This window comes from Uloborus diversus, chromosome 9 (genome assembly GCF_026930045.1).
Source record: "Uloborus diversus isolate 005 chromosome 9, Udiv.v.3.1, whole genome shotgun sequence".
Taxonomy (NCBI): Eukaryota; Metazoa; Arthropoda; class Arachnida; order Araneae; family Uloboridae; genus Uloborus; species Uloborus diversus.
This window is the reverse complement of record NC_072739.1, coordinates 149,952,024-149,975,324: the sequence shown is the minus strand read 5'-3', so window position 1 is coordinate 149,975,324 and position 23,301 is coordinate 149,952,024. Positions and strand designations below refer to the sequence as shown.

General features: G+C 36.4%; 1 protein-coding gene across 1 annotated transcript; it reads left to right on the top strand.

Moving 5' to 3' along the window:
- Positions 1–24: 24 nt before the first annotated feature.
- Positions 25–17,843, top strand: LOC129229908 (myo-inositol 2-dehydrogenase-like). Its single transcript, XM_054864289.1, has 8 exons — positions 25–98; positions 2,282–2,545; positions 2,840–2,910; positions 3,148–3,256; positions 3,368–3,495; positions 5,601–5,824; positions 7,770–7,935; positions 17,661–17,843. The coding sequence occupies exons 2-8, from the start codon at positions 2,295–2,297 to the stop codon at positions 17,786–17,788; spliced, it is 1,077 nt and encodes a 358-aa protein (XP_054720264.1). The 5' UTR covers positions 25–98; positions 2,282–2,294; the 3' UTR covers positions 17,789–17,843.
- The last annotated feature ends 5,458 nt before the right edge of the window (positions 17,844–23,301 follow it).

Below are 23,301 nucleotides of genomic sequence, written 5' to 3'. Positions count from 1 at the left end.
GCAATCACACGATTTTGCACAGCTTTGCTCATTACAGAAGCAGGAATTAAAAGTTATTTCAAGAACTTATTTTACCAAAAGATTGAAGGCAAATTCCGGTAAGTGAAATAGGTGTCAAGAAATTTATATTTAGGATAATTTATGGTAATAAAAAACGACTTTTTTTTTTTGTTTCATTGAAAAAGTGATCGTAAATTGTTCGAAATGTTATGAATTATTTGTATTGAAGACTTATTTCATTAAAACAAAAGCATTAGCTAAATTCGTATTCTTTTATGTTTTCTATTAATAATCTGATCAGAACATGTTTCATTGTAAAATAAGTTTAATCTTTCTATTACGACATAATTTAAACCTTAATTAGCATTGAAAGTTTTCATAAGAAATCAAAACTGATAATACATATCAAAATCCTCAGAAGAAAATAGCATTTTTGGTTGACTAAAATGGAGCTAACATTACGAGCAATTATAAAGAGAAACTTAAATTGATTCATGACATTAAATATAGAATCAAAGGAAATGATCCTACAGTAGAAATACTAGTTTAGTAAAAAAAAAAGTATTCACAATCTATAAGCATCTCTTTACGTATATGCTTAAAGCAAATTGAGCGGCTACTAAAGACCCTCCTCCCGATGTTTGACTTAACGACAACCTTGTTAAAAGAAAATGCATTCATTCACTTCAATAAAAGTTGGAGAGAGGGAGACTATATGACATTTTTATGACATTAGTTCCTCCGAAAACCAAATCCAGCATTTGCATTCACCGCTGCTAAGACGCAAGAATTTTTATTTATCATAAAAACTGAAAGGTGGGGGAGGGGGGATTATAAATTTAAAAAATATATCTATGCCCCCCTGTCGGGCATTTCTTAGCGCCACCACTGAATACGTCAGATAAAATTTATTTAAAATACAGAGCTCGTTTGGTGAAGTTGTAGAGAATTTTAGATAGAAGGAAATATTTGCTATTATTTGCAGTGGCGTTGCTAAGGCCGGGGGGGGGGGAGCATCCCAACCTGGAAGACACCCGGTTAGGATGCGCAACTCCTACCTCACCCCCTAAAAACGATTTTAAATGAAACAAAAGCTAAAAATGGATTCTCCTATCACTCTTTTTTCTTTGTTCTTTTTAACTGACGACCAAACGGCACGACCTTGAGGGTCACGGATTTGGACAAAATTCTAGCTATAAGTCCAGTCTCACTAGATATGAGCGCAGGTAAAGCGGTTTGACTGCATAGGCCCTAGTTTTTCTGCAGCGAGGGTTCAAAGAAGCTAGTTTGGTCCCAGAAATGCAATGGCGTTTCCATTGGAATTTCAGAATTCGACACTATATTCGATCTCCCAACACCTTTTTCATCTTTTGTTAGTAAATTGAGCATAAGAGAGAACAGGTATTTATTTATGGGCATTATCTAAGTTATTTGAAAAGTCAAAACGATCTCGTAGTTTTTGTTCTTTTGTGTGCCATGTGCAATAAGTCAGAGTTTTTTCTCTTCTCCTATTTTTTGCTAATCAATGTAGGATATATTTGATAGCAGACAATAAATATCCAGTTAAAGTAAATGTTTGTTATTAGCAAACGACAAATACTTGTTCCAGCAGACGATTAATATAAAACGAAAGTAATTAGTTTCATTTGCAAACGATAAATATCCTGTTACTATGACCTTTTGGCATTAAAGTTATTGAAATTAAAAGTAGTAGCCAATTTGAATTTGAGAACCGTTTATTGAAATTTAGTATTCAACGTAATTAATTCAAAGATAAGCATGCAAACGGCTCATTCTGCAGTACAATAGCAGAAAAAGTGATTAAAATGGTAATTTTAAAGGAAACTCCATTGCATTTCTGGGTCCAAATAATCAACTTTGGAACCCCGTTGCAGCCGAACTAGGGCCTATGCAGTCAAACCGCTATACCTGGGCTCATATCTAGTTGGAATTGACCTATATCTAGAATTTTGTCCCAATCCGTCACCCTCAAGGTCGTGCCGTTTGGTAGTGAGCAATACTTTTCCTTGAAAAATAGATTCCGTGCGTTTCGTAACAGCTAAATACTAAAAACGTTGAGAATTTGAATTTCAAAAGAATAAAACGTAAAGAAATTTTAAAAAAAAAAGTATACTTTCCGGTTTTATGCTTGCGGTCTACCGGTTACTCTATGCGAATATAAGGATAGAGTGAACACCTGACTGCAGTTCTTGTAGTCGAAAACTTTTAATTCGTTGGAAACGATTTTATGTTTTTTCTATTCCCCCTATTTTTATCCTAGTTACAAAAAAAGTATGGAAGGCATTCAGTCCCAAAACCACATCAGCACAGGTAAACCAGCGGTGGGGATCGCCATCTTTGGCCTCGGCCGCATAGGAACCATCCACCTGGACAACCTGAGACGGAACCCCAGAGCTCGCATCTACTACTGCGTCGAAGAATCCACGGAGAGAGCGAACTTCGTTCGGAACCAGTGGAAGATGCTGGAGACAGAAACCACGTTCTTGAAATCAAACAACAGCGAAGCAGTCTTTAAAGATCCCAGGTGAGAGATTCAGGTTCCATTTCTTACTCCGTACGGAGGAAAGGTTCTCCTATCATTTGTACAGGTGATCTCAAAATTTTTTAATTTTGGCACTTACATCCCTTTGCTTCTCACTGCCTCAATTGTACAATTTTAGATTTTACTATGATCTAAAACTTGACATCCACGATGGCTGCTTGTTTGGCAGTTTGATTGGATTAGTTGCCAATGAGCAGTTAGACATTAATCCAGCAATCAAGCACTGAACTGTAACTAAGCTTCATTCATTCGTGTCTTTTTCTTTATAAATTCTAGGGTGGATGCAGTACTTGTTTGTACCCCTACATTTGCCCATGAAGGATTAGTAATGAAATCGTTAGAATCTGGTAAGCATTCAACATAATCTAGTTTTATTTCTCATTTTCATTCTAAACAACCCGATTTCTATTATTTTTTAATTATAATTCTTAATGACGAGACAAAATCATTCTTTACCTCAACTTCTCATAATACGAAATAAGTTAGTGGATTCTTTATTCTTCTTATGGAATAAAGAAACTACTACATTCCGTGGAGGATCCTTCTTGCAACCATTTTGGCTAAATTTGGTAAATTTGTCATAGGGAAAGCTGTCTTCTGTGAGAAGCCTCTGTCCTTGAATGATGATGGTATTGAAAGATGTATACAAACTTCTAAGAAACATGCGAAACCTCTTCTGTGTGCTTTCAATAGGTAAGCAGGTTATAAACTTGAGATATGCCTTTTTCAAAATTTTGTTCTCACAAGCACGTTCTTCACTTTTGCAATGCTTTCCTGAGATTAAAATGTTGTTTTTCGACCTAGGCGATTCGATCCTGGCTTTCGGTGCCTCAAAACCAGAATCGAAGCTGGGGAAATAGGAAAAGTTCAAGTCATCAAAACCTGTAGCAGAGATTCACCAAAGCCACCAGTAGAGTACCTTCAGATATCAGGCAAGTGCATTTCATCTAGTTTTACATATTGTAAAATATTTTAGTGTTTTAATTATGTATCATTACCATCAGTAACTTTAATTGAATAAGATCTGTCATTTTGGAGAAAAATTTAAAGATACAAAAATATTTCATAGGTTTTTTTCAACTACAAAAAGTGGTTTTTATGCTTTAACTTTTCAAAAACTATAAAAGTCAACAAAAGGGAACATGCTTCATTGAAGATTTCCTACGGCCGTATTAATCATTATAGATGGTGCCGCCCTGTCTTCCTCTTTATTGCAGAAGTAACTGAATAGCATTTTCCCCCATCAGTTGAAAGTTCGAGGAAAAAGCACCACATTCGTCTAACCTTCCATGCTTTCGTCTTTTGTCCAGAACATTCAGAATTTCTTCCTGTGACGGCATATTCAAATATTTTTAAAAATAAAATCTTACTGGAAGCCCATGTTGTCTAATGTCTAGAAACGCTAACCTTTACACAAGCAACTTATACCAAATCCACTGCGGGAGAAGAATCTGACTACTGCTATACGACGATTATCCTAAAACTTCAGCCTAAAAAGTATAGAATCACAGAGAAAAAGGTTTCGTTACCTGAAAGAGACGGTTTCAATATTTTTCTGGAAAATAGAACATAGGATGGGTTATTCAAACAAAGCTCCGGTGTATGCATGGTCAAGATTCAATGAAATATTCATGGCACTCTCCTATCATGGCACCTGCATTCTCAAACTGAACTTCAAAATCGTAAAAGGAAACATTTAGGACGCTCGCTAGGCTAAAGTTAGTTCTCATTGACTACTAGCTGGTGACATTTGTGTCCCAACAGCGCAAAACCAAACCATTAATGCTTATACATGAAATACACCGCCAGCTCAGTCATTTCCAGCCGAGGACTGCAGTTTCGTGCTTATTGGCCTCATCAGCCCGGCATAGGAAAGTGACTGAGCTGGAGATGGAAAACCTCTTAAGGAAGACAAGAGTGCCAAACAAACTGGTAGCTAATGTAGAATTAGCACAGACCAGACGAGTGACCGAAGCAATGGTTCGGTTCAACTCGAAGATTGATGGCAAGGCATGGTATATTCCGTAAATTACCGCCCATTAGCGCATTAGCCAGGGCTAAAGCAGAAATACATGAAACACACCGCCAGCTCAGTCATTTGCAGCCGAGGACTGTAGTTTCGTGCTTATTAGCACTCATCAGCCCGGCATAGGAAAGTGACTGAGCTGGAGATGGAAAACCTCTTAAGGAAGCCAAGAGTGCCAAACATTATAGCTACCTGTTTTAGTTGGTCGATTGCTAATGGTACGAGTCTCACATCAACTACAACTGCAATATGTATATCCCAACTTGTGAACTAAAAACCTACGGCATAAAAATTACAACTCTAAATTTGATTTATTTTTGAGCTCAAATGTTCATACACATAATAAAGGGAGGCAAAATACTTTTTTTTAAAACTTCGTAATCAAAGATTTCAATTGAACTTGATTACTGTACAACGAATCGTTCTACATCTGGCTTAACCCCTTCAGACCTGGTGTGCGGTATACCGGACATACTTTAAACAGCTGCTAATCATTTAATAATTGATTTAATTAGTTGATTTTTTTTGTAGTTGACTCTTTACATTCTACTTATTATAATCTGTGAAATAATTTTTCGTTTTGGGATTGACAACACTGACATGTAAGGATTGAGAGATAGAGAGTGGCTCCTTTTTCCAACCATGGATTTTCATCTGAAAAACGAGGTTTTTTTCCTGATTTTTTTAAGAATATATAATTTTTAATTAATCGTTTCGAAACTTATCTTATGTTTTATAATTGTTTGTAGAACATTTTATAATGAAGTTCGTTTGGTATTTTATCGTTTCTGTACATGAAATATTGATTTCAAAAATATAAGTCCAGAATATTGGACATGCCATAACTCTTTTAATTTTTCTCCTACAAACTCAAAATTTTGTCTATAAGATACGCTTTACCATAGTACACTGTGTACCAAATATCAACATTTTTGGCCCAATATTTCATAATTCCGACTGAAGGGGTTAACTTAACTAAAAGCTCATGTTTGTTCTTCCCTGTTATCATAGGTGGCATCTTCCACGACTGTGCTGTCCACGATCTCGACTACATTTGTTGGGTGTTGGGGGAGTATCCCGAAATGGTGTCTGCAGTTGCCCACTCCCACTACGAAGACGTCAAGCAGCTAGATGACTATGACACGGTGGCCATCCTCATGAAGTTTCCGAGTGGAAGTATCGCGACCGTCGACCTCAGCAGGCATGCTGTCTATGGATACGATCAGAGAATTGAGGTGAGTTTTTGTGGAAACAAAATGGCAGACAATAAAAAATGTTTATTTTTCCAGATCTTGTGATTTCTGAGATTGAGGACAAACGAGCTGATGTGTGCATCACATGACTTCCTTTTACTCCAATTTAATGTCATTTCCCCATTATTGGCAATTTTAATGTGATTCAATAGTTTACGGTAAAAAAGGTAAAGAAAAGAAGTAAAAAGGGAAAGAAAATTCAGCAATTTCGATCTAAGACATTTTTGCATATGTAAAAAGTTTGTAAAAAAGGGGGTTGGGATAGAAGGGGAAAATATCATATGATATGTGTTTTTAATATTAAAAATTAAAGGTTTTCAGGCTACTAGCCAAATATCAGCAGATGCAAGAAAGTTTTATTTATTTACACAGACGCTTATACTAACTTTACATACACCACAGAGCCGCGGAGCCTTTTGAAGTGCTGCCAGATGGAAGGTTGTTGCGACCGCAACCTCCCAAACAGTTCCTTATTCGGCACATTTTTTCTGACGTTTCGGAAGTGAAATATACGAAAAAAACAGTGAAAAGAATTAGGTGATTCCGGTAGGAGAATCTTTTTCAGCAATCTGCGACGCGATCAAAAAAAAAAAAAACTGAAAAATAGTCTGCAAGGTAAAGCAGCATTCGGTTAGTTGTAACACTTATTATAAGTCAACCCCAAGGAAGGCCTGAATATAAAATGCTAATTCACAAATTACAAAGGAAACAAAGGCTAAAAAGTATCAAATTAATATGGAGTACTGGCACGCAGCTAACTGCCCCAGCAAATGCTATTGATCTCTCAACCACTGAGACTCCTTCCACAGATTTTAGCATGTCCTTTTTTGTTTTACTTTTTCTTTATGTTTCAATATGAACTGTTTTTCTTTTTTACTTGAAGTTCTACAGATTCGTGCAAAACGCTATAATTAATTTTCCAATGCAGAAATAGTCTGCAGACTTTCAAGAATCTGCGACGAGCGTCGCGCGGTTTCTGCCACCGGGATTGTGATCAATTCTATTTATATCTGTCTGACATTTTACATTAAAAAAAATAATGTTGAATGTGATATTTTCAAAAAGTTCCAATTACTTTTATTTTCCTTTTTCCACAATTTAATATTTTCATTTAAATTACAGAGCGTGAAAATACCTTTGACAAAACTCTTGAGTTTTTTTTTTTTTTTTTTGTAATACAGTCAAACCTCCCTTAACGGACACTCCCAGATAGCGGACACTCCCCGTTAGCGGACAGTTTCTGAATCCCCAGACCCTCGAGATAGGCTTATAGTGTATTTCACTCCTCCTTAGAGGACACTCCCGTTAGCAGACAGTAAATCAGCCGAGTTTCGGTTTATTTTTCTGTGTCTGGTAAGCATTTGCTGAGCACTGCGTTGGTGGCAAGCATTATTTATACTCTCTTACGATGTTCTGGGGCTAACCAGTACCGATAAGAGGGTTAACACCCCCTTTTTCTCCGAAAACAGGAGCCATTCAAGTCGAACTTTTTAGTCGAAGCTTATTGCCAGATTAAGTGAAAAGTAACCGATTGCGCTACATTTTGCTACAATCCAAAACAAAAAAGGTGCTGAAAATCAGCGACATTGATTCCATTGTGCTTGACTAATTTTGTTCAGCTAGAGGAAACAATTAACAAATGCCTTCCTATTTTATTTTCCCGAAAGATTCAGCGGATTATTTAATTATTAGTTAAGTTCACTTATAAAAGCAATACTCATTAATTTAATTTAAACTATGCACTGTATGTGTAGGTTTAAAATACAAAATTAAAATGCCATTATAAATTCAGACTCCCCAACAGCGGACACTCCCCGTTAACGGACAAAAACTTTGTTCCCTACGGTGTCCGCTGGAGGTTTGACTGTATATCATATACGGCTATTTATTGTCTGTTCAACTTAAATAAAGTTTATTTTTGAACCAGGTCTTTGGACCCAAAGGAATGCTGACGTGCGGGGAGCAGAGACCTTGCGGAGTACAGTATCATGATGTAAAAGGAACCACAGCAGTACCCATCTTCTTCTCATTTGCTTCCAGATACCGGGAAGCGTATGCATTAGAAATGGAACATTTTCTCAGTGTTGTTCAAGGTAATCAAAACGTTGGTAACTCATTCCTTTAATTTTCAAGCACAAAACCATCCCTAGTAGCACATGACGTACGACGATATCGTAAAAGTTTCCAATGCTATATCGATGCGTCATCGGGTCTCGATATAAAACGATGTAAAATCTCGATATAAAACGATGCGTGCGCTATTGTGATAATATCATTACGCGTCATTGTAACGATAACGCAACCGTCATTGTGCAGTCATCGTTTTTGCGCATAGTTACGATGTCTTCCTATATGGCTTACAAGTCATTGTTACGATAACGTAAGCGTCATGGTGTCGCGATGAGAGCAGTGGGTGAAATTTCAAAAATTTGAATTTTTTTTTGTTATAACTGGATTGTTCTTGATATTTATTCCATTTTCTCCATAAAATAAAGGTACAGCATTGAAATATGACTATTATAAGCAATTATGTAAAATGTTTTTCGTGATAACTTGACGATGACGCGCTATACAGTAGAAACAATGAACGATATCGGGTAGATGAAACGATATACGGCAATGACGTATAGATGACGACACGATATTGTGTGCTACTAGGGATTTATTCGTTGACAAGCTTGATAAGTTTTGAATTTTAGGAAGCAGTCTGTGTATTTAAAAAAAAAGATTAAACTTAAATCATTTTCCTTTATTAAAAAAATTTATTTATTTTTATTATCATTATTACTTTCAGTTTCATCCATCTTGGTTTTTTATCGCAAAATCTTTGTGTCCAGTAAGTTTACAAAAAGACTTCAGTTTGTGATCTGTGCTACTTACCATGTAACAAAATCAATTCACACTAGTTTTAGCAATGTTTAACAAGAAGTTCCGTCCAGAACTAAACGAGTCTTCTTTCCTGTACACCAATATCGACTTCCCATTATCTAATCAATATTTTCTAAATTAGCTAAGACTGTGAAAGAATGTCAAACAAACAGTCTGACCACCGATTAGACGGAAAGGCAAAAATCCGGTTTACAGGCGGTAATGGACGCACCCATTAGTTTTCAGGGATGTCAGTTTCTGCAGATGTATGTTAACCTCTAAACTAAGCAGAATCACGTTCAAATGAGCAGAACATGCGCATCAAATTTTTACTCTCCCCCCTCATTCGGATAGACTCGTCTTAACTGGACGTTTGCCAATTCCACACAATCCGTTGGCAGACTGTACCTTTTTAATATTTCTATCTGATATTTAGAAACACAATATGTCTCGGGTCTCGCTCATCTGATGAAATAGATACATAAAAAACGAGCTGATTTGTGCATCACATGACTTCCTTTTACTCCAATTTAATGTCATTTTCTCATTATTGGCAGTTTTAATATGATTCAATAGTTTACCTCTAAATATCACCAACAGTAGCCAAATTGAAACCAGATTTTAAAAAAAAATTAAAAATCGTCAACTTTGTCACCAAGTTGGCGACAAAACTTGGCGATCAAAAGACTGGCGATATATCGCCAAGTGTGCATCAAATTATAACACCACGTGAGTTTACATCGAAATTAACAATGATTTCCCCTCAAAAAGGGGCAAAAGACCCCCTTTGGAGCATACGAATGCCACCAAAAAGGAAGGTGCACAACTAGACCCCACTAGGAGTCTACGTAGCAAATTTCAACTTTCTAGGCCATTCCGTTCTTGAGTTATGCGACATACATACACACATACGCACATACATACGTACATACATACAGACGTCACGAGAAAACTCGTCGTGATTTACTCGGGGATCGTCAAAATGGATATTTCGGGTGTCTGTACGTTCCTAGGCACATATCCACGTGTGGTCGGGTTGAATAAAAAACTCAATATTCATTTGGGGGTGAGCAAAATGAAAATTAAGGCCGATTTTTGGATGAAATTTTTTTTGCAAATACAATACCTCCTTTTTTGTAAAAGGAAGTAATAAATAAAAGAACAAATAAAGTAGTACTGTGGCCGCCGCTCATATGAATCACGTTTATTCTAAACAGTTTTGATTCCATAAAGCGGCTAATTCAATACCGCTGGATTATGTTCTGTTTTTGACGGTTTGGTTCATTAAAGCGGTTGATTTAATTAACCACTGATTCAAATAATCCGCATCCACTGTATCACCTTTTTAAACAAAACAGTGTAGCTACTTTATTTTGTTTCCATTGAAAAAAAATCTTTGATCTCTTTCAAAAAGAAAAATATAATTTATAATACAGTAGCCGCTTATATGAATCACGTATCTTCTAAATATTTTTCATTTTATAAAGCATTCAACAAAACTGGATTTTCTTCTGTTTTTTGACGATTTGATTCATTAAAGCGGTTGATTCAATTAACCACTAATTCAATTACCCGGCGTTTATTGTAGATCGGCCACACAAGACGATTTAAAAAAAAAGAAATCACATGGTTCAGGCGCATCAGTAATATAATTTTTGATTTTCCACATATCTTCTCGTTGTTAACCTACTTCTTAACAGCTATATTTTCCCTTGACGTAAATAAGCAAATTTGGTTGAAAATATTGAATTCCAACCATAGTCATTTGCAAACGATTTCATATCATTTTTCTGTGTCTTTGCTTTCATTAATTTAGAGTCTCAAAAATCCGAGTCTCGAAAGTTCGAAGTTCCGCTTAAGGGGTCTAAAGACCCTTAACCTTCAAAATTTTCGATTTTCTGGAAAAAATATATGTTATGCGTAGTTTAATTCTGAACAATTTGATACCTTATTTATTACCATACGCCAAAAACTTTTCAAGTTATCGTAAAAATGCGTAAACTTTCCCCATAGAGATTTATGTTAACAGCAGCTGTTTAAGGCTCTTTTTCTGAGGTGCCGATTTCTTCGGTTTTCTCATTTTGCGCGCATGATATCTCAAAAAGTTTCTTATATATTTCGGTAAAACTTTTCATGCATGTTTGTCTAGTATATTTTTATGATCTGAACCTAAATTTCAACTAAAAATGAAAGTTAATATATAAAAAAATATATTTTTTGCGCAAAATTTTGGAAATTTTCGATATTAACTTATTAAATTTCAAAAAAATAAAAATAAAATAAAATAAAATAAAATAAATAAATAAATGATTTTTAAAAAAATAAACAAATTTAGGTTCAGGTTATAAATACAAAGCAGATAAAAATACTTTAAAAGTTTTACGGAAATATGAAACAAAACGAGAAAATCAAAGAAACCGGCACTTGAGAAAAAGAGGCTTAATCAGCTACATAAATCTCAATGGGGAAAGTTTACGCATTTTCACGATAACTTGAAAAGTTTTTGGCGTATGGTAATAAATAATGTATCAAATTGTTCAGAATTAAACTATGCATAACATATATTTTTTCCAGAAAATCGAAAATTTTGAAGGTTAAGGGTCCTTAGACCCCTTAAGCCGAGGTGATTCATTTTATATTTTAAGTTATAGTAGCTAAAAATGTGATTCTCATTGAAATATGAGGATAGAAATATTTTGCAACTACAAAACTTATTGACTTCGTACAGTAAATAATAAAAATGCATTGAGAGGTTGTTTATGTTTTGCACACATGCACTGCTCAAAACAATTAGGGAGCAAGCAAAAAAGTGAAGAAAACCGTGCGTATTGACATACAATGGATAGTACACGCGTATCAATGCGCTATGCAGAAAAAAGGCGTAAAAAAATTTAGAATTAAGCTTTAATTTTTGAAAATATGGAAAAACATGAAAAAATGATTTAGGGCAACAATTTGGTCACACGTAAACGATGAAAAAAGGTACTGTTTAGACATGATGCATAAGTTTTAATCTGGCGAGTGGTCTCCTCGAACAGCTAAGACTGCTGCACACCTGTTTTTCCATGGATGCGATGAGGTTATCGATCTGACTTTGGGGTATACTGTTCCACTCTTCAAGAAGTGTAATCTCCAAGTCTCGAACAGTAACATGCGGCCTTGGTCGGGCAGTGATGGGTCGTCCGAGCGTGTCCCAAACATGCTCGACTGGATTCAGGTCCGGAGAGCACGCTGGCCATTTATTCCATACGCTGTATTGTTTAAGCTTCGAGCATGTTTTCCACCAGACGAGCTCTATGCGGTCGGGCAAAATCATCCTGGAAAACAAAGGAATCTCCAATGGCTACAGCGTAAGGGATAACATAAGGTCGCAGTATCTCATCTGCATACCTTCGGCTCGTCAAAGTGCCATTCCGAATGATATGCAGTCTATACGTCCGCCTATGCTGATTCCGCCCAATACCATCCAACTCCTCTGTATTGTGTCCCTTCACGAATGAATGCGGGGTTATTTCGAGTGGCCCTGTCCCTCCATACCAGAAGACGTCGGATGTCACACTCCAGACTGATTTGGGACTCATCTGTAAACAGCACTTGACTCCAATCATGTTGCTGCTAATCTCGATGTTCAGCAGCTTATATGCCTTGGGCCGCACGTGGCGTGAGGTCAATGGAATGCAGACCATTGGCCTATGTGCATAGAGCCCTCTCTCATGAAACCTATTACTTACTGTTTGGCTGGACATCCTTCGTCCTGTTGCCAAGAGCAACTGTTTTTGGAACTGCGTAGCATTCTCTGTTCTGTTTCGACGGGCTGTTAACAGTATATACCGGTCATCAGTTGCTGTATTGGCGTGCAACCGACCTTACCCTGGTCGACGTCTAACATTTCCTGTCTCTTGGAATCGATTCCACCGCCTTGCAACAACACTTCTAGAGATTCCAACAGCGTCCACGACACTACGTTATGTTTGCCCGGATTCCAGTCTGCCTATAACACGCCATGCCATGGATTCTGGTAAATCACGTTGTTGAGACATTCTCAAGTAACCTTGTCTCAAGAAAAAATACTGCGCACTCAAATTTCACAGTTACGGCAATAAAACAGACGTTTCTGCAACATCCCGATTTCTGCCGTATCTTTTTTCTATTCTATTCTATTCAAGAGTCACAACTGACTACAGCTGTATATATGTCGAGGTCTGCATACTAGTGCCTTGCCTCCATTATTTTATATACCGATAGATGGCAGCACCATCACCGGATCGAACAGTTAATGAGAATTTAGAACTAGTCCAAGAGCTAATAGCTACCTGGTACTAGCACCCCCAGAGGTATCGTTTCACTTGGAGGACATTGAGACCACGAGCATATTTAACGTCGCCCAGTCCCCTTTAATGACGACGGTGGGTCTTCGACCAGCGGGGATCGAACCCGATCCCCTCCGGCCCCGAGTCCAATGCCCTACCGATCAGGCTACCACGGCCCTGCCGTATCTTTTTCTTCTGGTTTTTGACGTCATGAACACTGATTTGCATATAAAGTTTTCTTCATCCAATTCCTGGTAGGCTTTAAATTATGGATTATTCATTTTATGTTACTTTTTAGTATACATCTTTGCGTAATCTTGTTAAAACCATGTGCTCCCCTAATTGTTTTGAGCAGTGTAGATGCATACGGATATCGAGAAAAAATTAAGTTAAAATTCGTTTGGATGCAATCAAAAGGATATTGATGTTGAAGTTTGAGTGATAAATTTTTCGTGAAGACGATAGTTAATTTCTTTTTTATACAATAAAAAAAAGTTACTCCTCCTTATGTCTTCCGAGGAGAATTTTAGGATAATCCGAGTTTTCAGTAATCCGAGGTGAGGTGAGCCCCAATTACCTAGGATTTTCGAGACTTCACTATTACTTATTTTATAGATATGACGGAATGCAAAACTGCCAAAAATATAATTTGAAAAAAATCATTAATTCGAATAATTAAAACTGCTTACATTAGTTGAGAATTCAGACTTTCTTTTTCCCACCTTACGCCTTAAGATAAGGCACTCGGCTAGGAATCAGAAGATCCAAGGTTCGAATCCCTGCTTTGTAATCGTTGCTATCTAATGGAGATAATGACTTCAAAATGATAATATGCGTGCTTAATAGGCACATGAGCTTTTAGGAAATTATCTTTATTCTTTAAAGAGTTATTAAGTATTTCATTTTCGTTAAACAACTGAGAAGTAAGGAAATCCTAATGCAAAATTCATCAAGCGATGAAAAAATAAGCAAAGAAGTCAGGGGTGCCCCCCTTAAGAGCAAGGGCTCCCCCCGAAATATTGCGAAGACTTATTCCCCCCTCCAAAAAAAAGAGAAAAATACCCCTTAAAACACCCCCCCCCCCCAAAAAAAAAAAAAAAAACTTCAATGGCGCAGTCTGTGACATGACCCTTCCTCTTCCCGTGTGCCACCCCTGAAGAAGTTACCAAAAAAAAAAACAGTATCCAGCCTCTGGCATTTAAATTTTGACGCTTCAAAGAAAATTTTTCGCAATCACGAATTGCGATAGAACCCTACTCGTTGGGTTTTTGCTTCTACAAATTGAAAAACTTAATTTCAGTTGAAGACGACAATGCCTGGAGCTAGATGTTGTGTTTTTTTGAAGAGGATTGTGTAAAGTCTAGAGGGTCGGGTGTCAATAAAGTTGATTCCGGAGACATGGATGCTATCGCCCAGGAGGAGGGACATGACCCCGGAGGCCTGTGAACTAGAAGAGTTCTCATTATAAGCATAGAAATATGAAAATCAAAGGAAGATTGATGACGATGAAGTGAAAACAATAAGTAATCTAGGTTGCTCAAAAAAGAAGAAAAAAAAGGGGGGGGGAATATACCCTTGAGAAATAACATGGATTTTTCGCAGGGCTGTGGAGTCGGAGTTGGACTGATTTTGGGGTAAAGGAGTAAGGAGTCGTTAGAAATCATGCCGACTCCGATACCGGTTTTTTGACTTTGTAAAAGTTACAGCTTTCAAAAATTGAATGCACGCGGTTTAATGAACATCTATTTGTCAAAAATTAAAAAGGAGCAAATTAGTCTTTTTCAATTTTTAAAAAAATGGAACTTTTAAGTAATCTCACTTTTAAAAGCGCAACTATTGGAAACATTGGTTTTCAAATTGAATTTCTAACGTTGCTGACATCTTAGGTTTACAACAAAATACAACGCGAAAATTCCATAAAAAGGAATTAATATTTCAATCTATGCTTAGGTATTTTCCCCTCTTTCTATGGCGGGGGGGGGGGGGGGATGGAAATGGCAATAAATAAATAAATCCGGAGTCGGACGTTTCAAAATCCAAGAGTCGGAGTCGGCCATTTGCCTTCCGACTCCGCAGCCCTGATTTTTTGTAGTTGGACCTAATTATTCTTTTAGGTTTTAGTTATAATCGCTATATGTGTATACTCAATTCAGCGAGAGCTGATACAGGAAGTAAACAAAGAGGGTTACTACATTAATGACTTACTCGCCCGATTGGCAATGCTGTTCGCATTGAACGCGCGGTCATTTCGCTTATCTGATTGGCGCTGTTTGCAATCATCGCAGTGCCAAGCAGACAGCGGTAACGCCAATAGACACGTTTAGTGTGACGTCAGGGGTTGCCAGAAACACGGGGAAGTTTCCAATCATGCCGTTGCTATGCGCGTTGCTAAGGGAGAATCAGCATAGGATCTTCGTAGGAATAGGGTTAGAGCGATGTTTAATTGATAGTTTTTTGGCAATTAAATGGTCTAAATAATTTTTTTAGTGGTTTCAAGTTACATATAAGCCACCTGTAGACATCATTTGACGAGTATCGATAATTTTTACATGTGAATCGGGTTAAAATTCGGCAAAACATAGAATTATGTGGAATACAAGTGTGTTTTCTAGAGTTATACACTCTTCTTATTGTTATTTCTTTTTCGTTGGGGGAGAGGGGGACAGATCCGATATTTGAGAGGGTCAGGAGAGGTATTGCCCCTCTCATGTCTTTTGGAAAATAACTGTATTTCTATAAATTTGGCGTAATTTTTGCTGTTTTTCGACGCAACATACTCGTACATTGACTTTTTCCTTTTTGCACGTACCCTTCTAGGAAATTTGAAATATCATGACTTGGGGGGGGGGGGGGGGTGAGATTTTTCTTTTAAAGTTTAGAGCGAAATTTAATTATTATTATTTTTTTTAGGAAGAGGAGTAGTTTTAATTGAATTGTATGCATTCTTTTCTTTAGAAGACGAGAGACCATGTCAGCCTAGTCAGCGATACCTGGAGGGGGGGGGGAGAATTTTTCTGCATTTGTTCCAGTAATAATGCATATTTTAATGAAACTCCATTCCTTCGGGCTCTTTGGGGGAAAGGGAGAATTGCGTGTTTTCTTCAAATTGTCACGAGTATTTTAATCTTTTTTTTTTTTTTTTTTTTTGTGTTCCGAGGCGGGGGATTTTTACTTTACTCTACTTGTTATACATATTTTTTGTATCAATATACATAAATATACATTGACAATTTCAGTTTGTTCTACAATTTGCAATGCATAGTTCAATTAAATTTTTTTTTCTTCGGGGAGAGGGGATATTTCTTCTTGCTGCGCGTAATTTTAAGTAATTGCTCTTTGGGGGGGGGACAAGGATATACATATTAGTTTTTTTCTAGGTTCAATGGGAATTTTATCAATTTCTTCAAGCTAGTTTTTATTCCTATTCGGAAAAGAGCTCAATTGGAGTTTAACTTAAATTACGTGTGTGTTCTCGCAGAAGAAAAACTTTTAAACTAAAATATCCCAATCAAACTCGCATTAGAATAAGGACAATGTAACCTAACATCCCCCCTCCCATTCGAAAGAAAAATAATTTCAATGCAAACAAGCATCACAATCGAGAAAAGTGAAAAATTCTCCTTCCCCAAACAAAAAATTACTTATACCATTAAAAAAAAAAAAAATCCCGCCCGAAGAAAATAATTTTAATCAAATTCTTAGAAAACTTTAAACAGGATTCAAAAAAAAAAAATATCGTCATTTCAAATTTTTCTGCAGGGGGGGGGGGGGTTAAATCATATACAGTAAATGCATATTGCATCGAAAGACAAAAAATTGCGCAAAATTTATAGAAATACAGCAATTTTCCGAAAGCGGGGGAGGGGGGCAATGTCTTTCCAGACCCTCTCAAATGGCGGAGCTGTTCCCCTCCATCCAAAGAAAAAGAAATAACAATAAGAAGAGTGTATAACTCTAGAAAACACACTTGTATTCCACATAAGTCTATGTTTTGCCGAATTTAAACCCGATTCACATGTAAAAACTATCGATATTCGTCAAATGATGTCTACAGGTGGCTTATATGTAACTTGAAACCACTAAAAAAATTATTTAAGCATTTAATTGGCATGAAACCATCAATTAAACATCGCTCTAAACCTATTCGTACGAAGATCCTATGTTGTTTCTTCCTTAGCAACGCGCATAGCAACGGCATGATTGGAAACTTCCCCGAGTTTCTGGCAACCCCTGACGTCACCACTAAACGTGTCTATTGTCACGTTGCTTTGTTCACGTCAGTGGCGTAGCCATGGAGGGGGAGGGGGTAGAACCCCCCATGAGCCCCAGAAAATTATGTATATATATATATATATATATATATATATATATATATATATATATATGTGTGTGTGTGTGTCTTTGTATATAAACTCGAGGGCATAGCTTTACAGCTTCAGAAAAAATCCCCCCCCCCCCCAAGGATTTTTTCTCGCTACGCCACTGGTTCACGTCCACTATCAGCTCTCTCTAAATGGACTATAAAGCTGTCTTAGTTTTAGGGACACTGAAATGTTTTCTGTAACATGTATTTGTCAACTTGTGTATATATATATAAATCATTACTGTTGTTTGATTCTTTTGCCTTGAATTATTTTTAGGCACTGAAGAATGCGAAATCAAATTGGATTCCATATTGGCTATATCCAAACTTGCTTCCGCCTGCGAAGAAGCTGCCAGAAGTGGAAAAACAATACAGCTTAATTGGAACGAACAAAACGGATTTTAAGAACACGCCAAACTTTAAATTGTACTTTTTCGCTATCTAATAAGTTATTTTTATGCTATTAAAGATAAAATTAAATATATTTTTTTTATAACTGTTTCACTATTTTATGCCATTGAACTCGTTTACCGATTACTATTCACGACCTATGGGAGATACTGCACCGATTTAATGCGCAAATCATTCAATGAGCACAAGAAAAAGTATTCCTCCCAATAGGGAAGTTTTTGATTTTTCAATTTTATTTTTATATGATAGAGTAACATGTATGAACATCATAGGTGAAAATGTTTGCGATACGATAAATAGTTTTTTTTACTTAATTTTTAAAGTTCAAGCGTTTGTGACGTCAAATGGCATAGGAAGTGACGTCATGCGCTCTTCCGATACGGGAGAAACCGAAGGACGTGCAGTTGGCAAGTAAAAGGCTTATCTCCTCGCGTTTCTGGGACATTAAACCTCTCATCCCCTCGGAAATATTCGAATATCATCATTGATGTTACTTGAGGAAAAGTATTTAGAGTGTGTTCAAAAGGATTATTGAATTTCTAAAAAATAAAAATATCAGCGCGATCAAAATGTCCCTAGCAAAAACAAGGGATCTTCGGCGGACGGCTGCTCATTAGTGCCCTGTGACGTAAGCTCGTGACGTTTCAGAAGAACGCACTTTTGCGCGTAGATTTTTAAAAATTCATTAAAAATCAATCAGTGTTTTAAAATTCGGCGATGGTGAATTTTTTAGTTTTGAGGGTCAATTAACAATATCCAATAGTCAAAATATGAACATTTAATAGGTTGCAACTTCCCTATCCCCCACTTTTCTAAGTAAAGATCTAAGTACTGCCTGACCATCGATTATATGGAAAGGTTAATATCCGATTTATAGGCGGAAATGGGCGTATCTATTAGTTTATAGGTATGTTAGTTGGTTTGTTTCAGATGTGCACTTTTGTCTCTATTATTTAGCCTTAGTTTCGTAAAAATGAAAATTTGCTCACAGCAACATTTTTTAAATCTAAAGTATATTCAATCTATATTATCACAGCAAAAATTAATTGATTTTTTAAATTCACAACACAGTTTTGAGCTTACTATTCTGCTTTTACACGTTCTGAACGAAATGAAAACATTTTATTTTCTTTTTGTTGTTTCCATGGTAACTATTTTTGTTTCCCCTTATTTTATTTTTGAGAAGGCAATAAATGAATAAGGCACTAGTGACATTATAACACGCGAGCAGCCTAATCCCAACGTTATTTTCCCTTCTTCCCTGCTAGTCATTCACATGGAATCGTCTTTACTTGGCAGATTGCCAAATTACATACAATCCGTGGTCAAACAGTAAAGTGTTTGATCAATTCTCTGCCACAGAGCATGTGATGTTCAGTCCTTTTATTTTTGAAGAACAATTCTTTAATCAACACATTTAATAATGATTTATTAACAACAATAAACATGAACACATTTCAACAATATACAGAACAAGCTGTACTCTACAATAGTAACTGCATTTATATTTCACATATACACAGTGTACAGCTAAACACCATTTTCTTCAGATTAACAAAATATAAAATTTTACTATGAGTAAAGATCTTTCCCAACAAATCATTACTCAATTAACCTTAGCTTACTTATGGAAATTTCATCTATCGCATTGAGGAAGACGCTAAATCAATGGCCAATTGGCATTTATTGCCATATGTTTTGTGCTAAAGCGATCGAGAAGAAGAGTGAATATGATTGAAGCAATGTTCATGTGAATTTTCGAATTAGAATAATGTTAATTAACTATAACTAGAATATATAGAAATTTGATGTATATGGCAGCAAAGTTAAATGAAACTGAACAATTGAGCAAAACTGACAAAGCCATTTTCAGAGACAATAAAATATCTTATTAGGGGCTTATGAAATCATAGAAGGTTTAGCTTTTTCCAAAGCAAATTGGTTTGACTACAAGAATATGGATACCATACAGATGAAAACAACAACAGTACAAATTACAAGATGGCTTCAAATGTGGGTACAGGCGCGCTAAGGATCAGTTTCCTTTCACCATTAGTAATCGAATCGAAATGAAATTACAAACTTTAGCTGCTTTAGTTGGGTCCCCCTTTGATAACAACAGAATCGATAGGTGAAATCAGAAATGAACTAACATTTCCAACAAAAGATTAGCTACTTTTATCTGATATATACAAAACCGCAATTTTTACATAATGCTGCAAATGTTATCATTTACCATAAAAAGGAATAAAATAAGCAACTTCCTTGTTCAAGTAAAGAAGCTCGTTTCATTAATAGATCTACAAACTTGCAGGAGATGTAGGAGACACAATTACTGTCTGACCACGGATTGTATGGAAAGACAAACATCCGTTTTACAGCCGGAAATGGACGAATCTATTATTTTTTACCAATGTCAGCTTTTGCAGAAGCAGAGTCTAATTCAAATGAGCGGAATACGCGCATCAAATTTTTACTTTTCCCCCTTATTCACATAGATTCGTCTTATCTGAACGTCTGAAAATTCCATGCAATCCGTGGTTGGACAGTACGATTCGGTATCGTACAACACTGTGAGAGTTCAAAAGCACATAAGGATACTAAACTCTTTGGGCTCTACTACCCTTCGGGTTCTAAATGTTTTGAAACGGTTTACTTTAAAAGAAAAAGTCGATTTGCGTCAATAAAGCACAAAAATTGTGAATGCTTTACTTGGAACTATTTCTTCAATGCAAAAAAAAAAAAAAAAAAATTTTGGACCTACGCCGTGAACAACAATCATCAACAAAGCATGCTTATTTAATTCTATTGAAGAAGTTTACTTTAGTAACTTTTGCAACATTTAATACCAAAACTACGACTGCATTAAATCAGACTTTTTTCACATGAGTTCAGTACCCACAGGGCTGACGAGAGGTCATGTCAGCCTAGTCTGAAACGAGGGGTCGTCTAGGAATCAAAGTAGTATAAATTTGATAATTTTTATGAGAAGAGGGGGGGGGGGGCAACGTCAAACTGATAAGGCGCCTTGGCTCTCGGCGGTCCTAAGTTTCCAAAGGGAAGATATTTTCACTTTCGAACTTCTGTAGAACGTACTCCACTGCATTTAAGAGCAGTTGTTGACCTCGCATTGTTATGAGATTCCGAGTGGTATCTCCAGGGACCGATTTACACGCCTGGGTGCCCTGGGGCACTGACAAATATGGTACCCCCCCCTCCACACACAAAAAAATATGATGGTAATTTTTGGATATTATTTTGATAGAAAGAAAACTCTAAAATAAACTCCTGATTTTCATGTAAGAAATTTTTTTACAGTTGCAGATGGAGAAACTATGATGGTTAAGGTAAATCATCATGTGCTTTCTGGGTCCTTTGTTTTCTTGTAGTAAATTCATCTATAATGTCCTTATAACCAAATTTTGCGGTCAAACTTCCTTCTATTGATAATATAGCTAATGAAGATTTACTATCAGAAATGAGAGTACGCAAGTTCTCTTCAATAGCGAAAATGATCGTTCTCCTCTACAATTGGAGATTGGCAAAGTCAAAAACAATTTCAGGGCTGTATCTACATTGGCAAAAATATCCATTTACCAAGTTTATGGATTTTTTAAAACTTTTCGATGATTAAACTTTCTTTTCCCATGATTGAACTAATATGAATAAATTCATCAGGAAAAGATTCCTCCAAATCACAGGAGTAAGATTTTTAAAGATCTTTTGCACTTTCTCGAATATTTTGCTTGTCACATTCAAACAAGCAAGAAAATTTCTTCAATTTGCCATCATAGGCTGACATTCTGAATTTTAGTTTTGTAATCGAATTATCAGATTACATAAAAACAGGAAATCTTGAAACTTTGTTTAGAGTCTAATATGACTTCTTCGCATTGTCCATCATAAAACTGTTTTGGAGTTTTTTCTGTCTTTTTGCTCAAAAAAAAAAAAAAGATCACAAATTTGGTGCCCCCTTTCCTTTGGTGCCCCGGATGGACCGCCGTAAATCAGTCCCTGGGTATCTTTGCCCCTTCAACTATTGTAAGTTTGTAGCTCTGTTAATGAAACACTCCGTATACATATATATGTTAGGTCCTTGAATTTGTCTTCTCTCAAAAAATGTTGCAAAAAGGAATAAGTAAATACCAGAGGGCACAAAAGGTCTAGGGAATGTAAAATGTGTGAAAGAATTGTCTAGCCTAGCTCTGCAATTTTTAGGCGAGTCACCAAGTTGCAGGTTCTCAAAATGCAGAAATTATATCATACAGTAAATATTGTTAAATGTATTAAACGTTTCAGTACCTCTTTCTTCTTAGTAAATGAACATATCTATTCGGAAAGACCTAATTATAACATAGATATCGCACCCCGGCACAGAAAATGAACTCTAAATTTGGGGAAAGTGTACCAACTAAGGATCTAAATCTAAATTTAATATCTTTTCCTTCCAAAAACCTCATACAAAGTTAGCTTACACAACTGGTGCGGGGCGGCGTGAAAAAGATATAATCCAGGGGTTCTCAAACTGGGTGCAGCAAGAATTGGCGAGTGGTGCTGCGAAGTGTCCCGATTTTGGTTCAATTCCCTCCAGGGCTTGGAAGACTTATTAAAGTAACATTTTACCATCGCAGCAACAACGTTGACTTTGCTGAAGAAAGAATCTGTACAAATTTTGTTTTCTAAATATATATGTAAAACCTTTTGTAAATGTGGCAGACATCAAGTCTTAAGGCTGTCACTCGCTGTAACATGTCACGCTCAATGGCCGTTCATTTTCCAACAAGATGGACCCCCCCCCCCCATTATCTGACAGACGCTCCCCATTTCCTCAATTACGAACTTTCTTGTAATTGGATTTGATTCGGTTCTGATGACGACGATCAACTTCTTTCGTGGTCACCGTGCTCTCTGGATCTAACTCCCAGCGATTTCTTTATGATCTTACATAAAAGATCTCGAGTTCGTGTCTCATGGATCACATGACGCCAAAAAAACACAACCGCATTTGCTAAGATTGATCGTGACATGTTACAGTGAGTGAAACAAGAGTTGAACTATAGACTTGATATCTGCCCTAATTTGAAAGGTCCATGTATCGAACATTTCGGAAACAAATCTTGTACAGTTTCATTCTCCAGTAAAGTCAGCGTTACTGATGTACTGGTAATATATTTATTTCAAAAAAACTTCCTAACACCAGAGGAAATTTTTGATATGTACTACACAACAGAGATAGACTAGGGTGCTGTAAAAAATTCTAATTCTTTAAAGGGTGCCGTGAGTTGAAATAGTTGGAGAACCCCTGATATAACCAATAGTGACATCATTAAAATCTATAAAATAGAAGGAAACTATTCGAACTTTAAGTATGTGAATTATTAATTTAGAAAACAATAACTAACCATAAAACATCACATCATAATTTTTTGTGCGTATTGAAACATTTGAGACTAAATCACTAAAAACTACTTTTGCCTAAAACCTTTATTCTCTCCAATGCTGTTTTC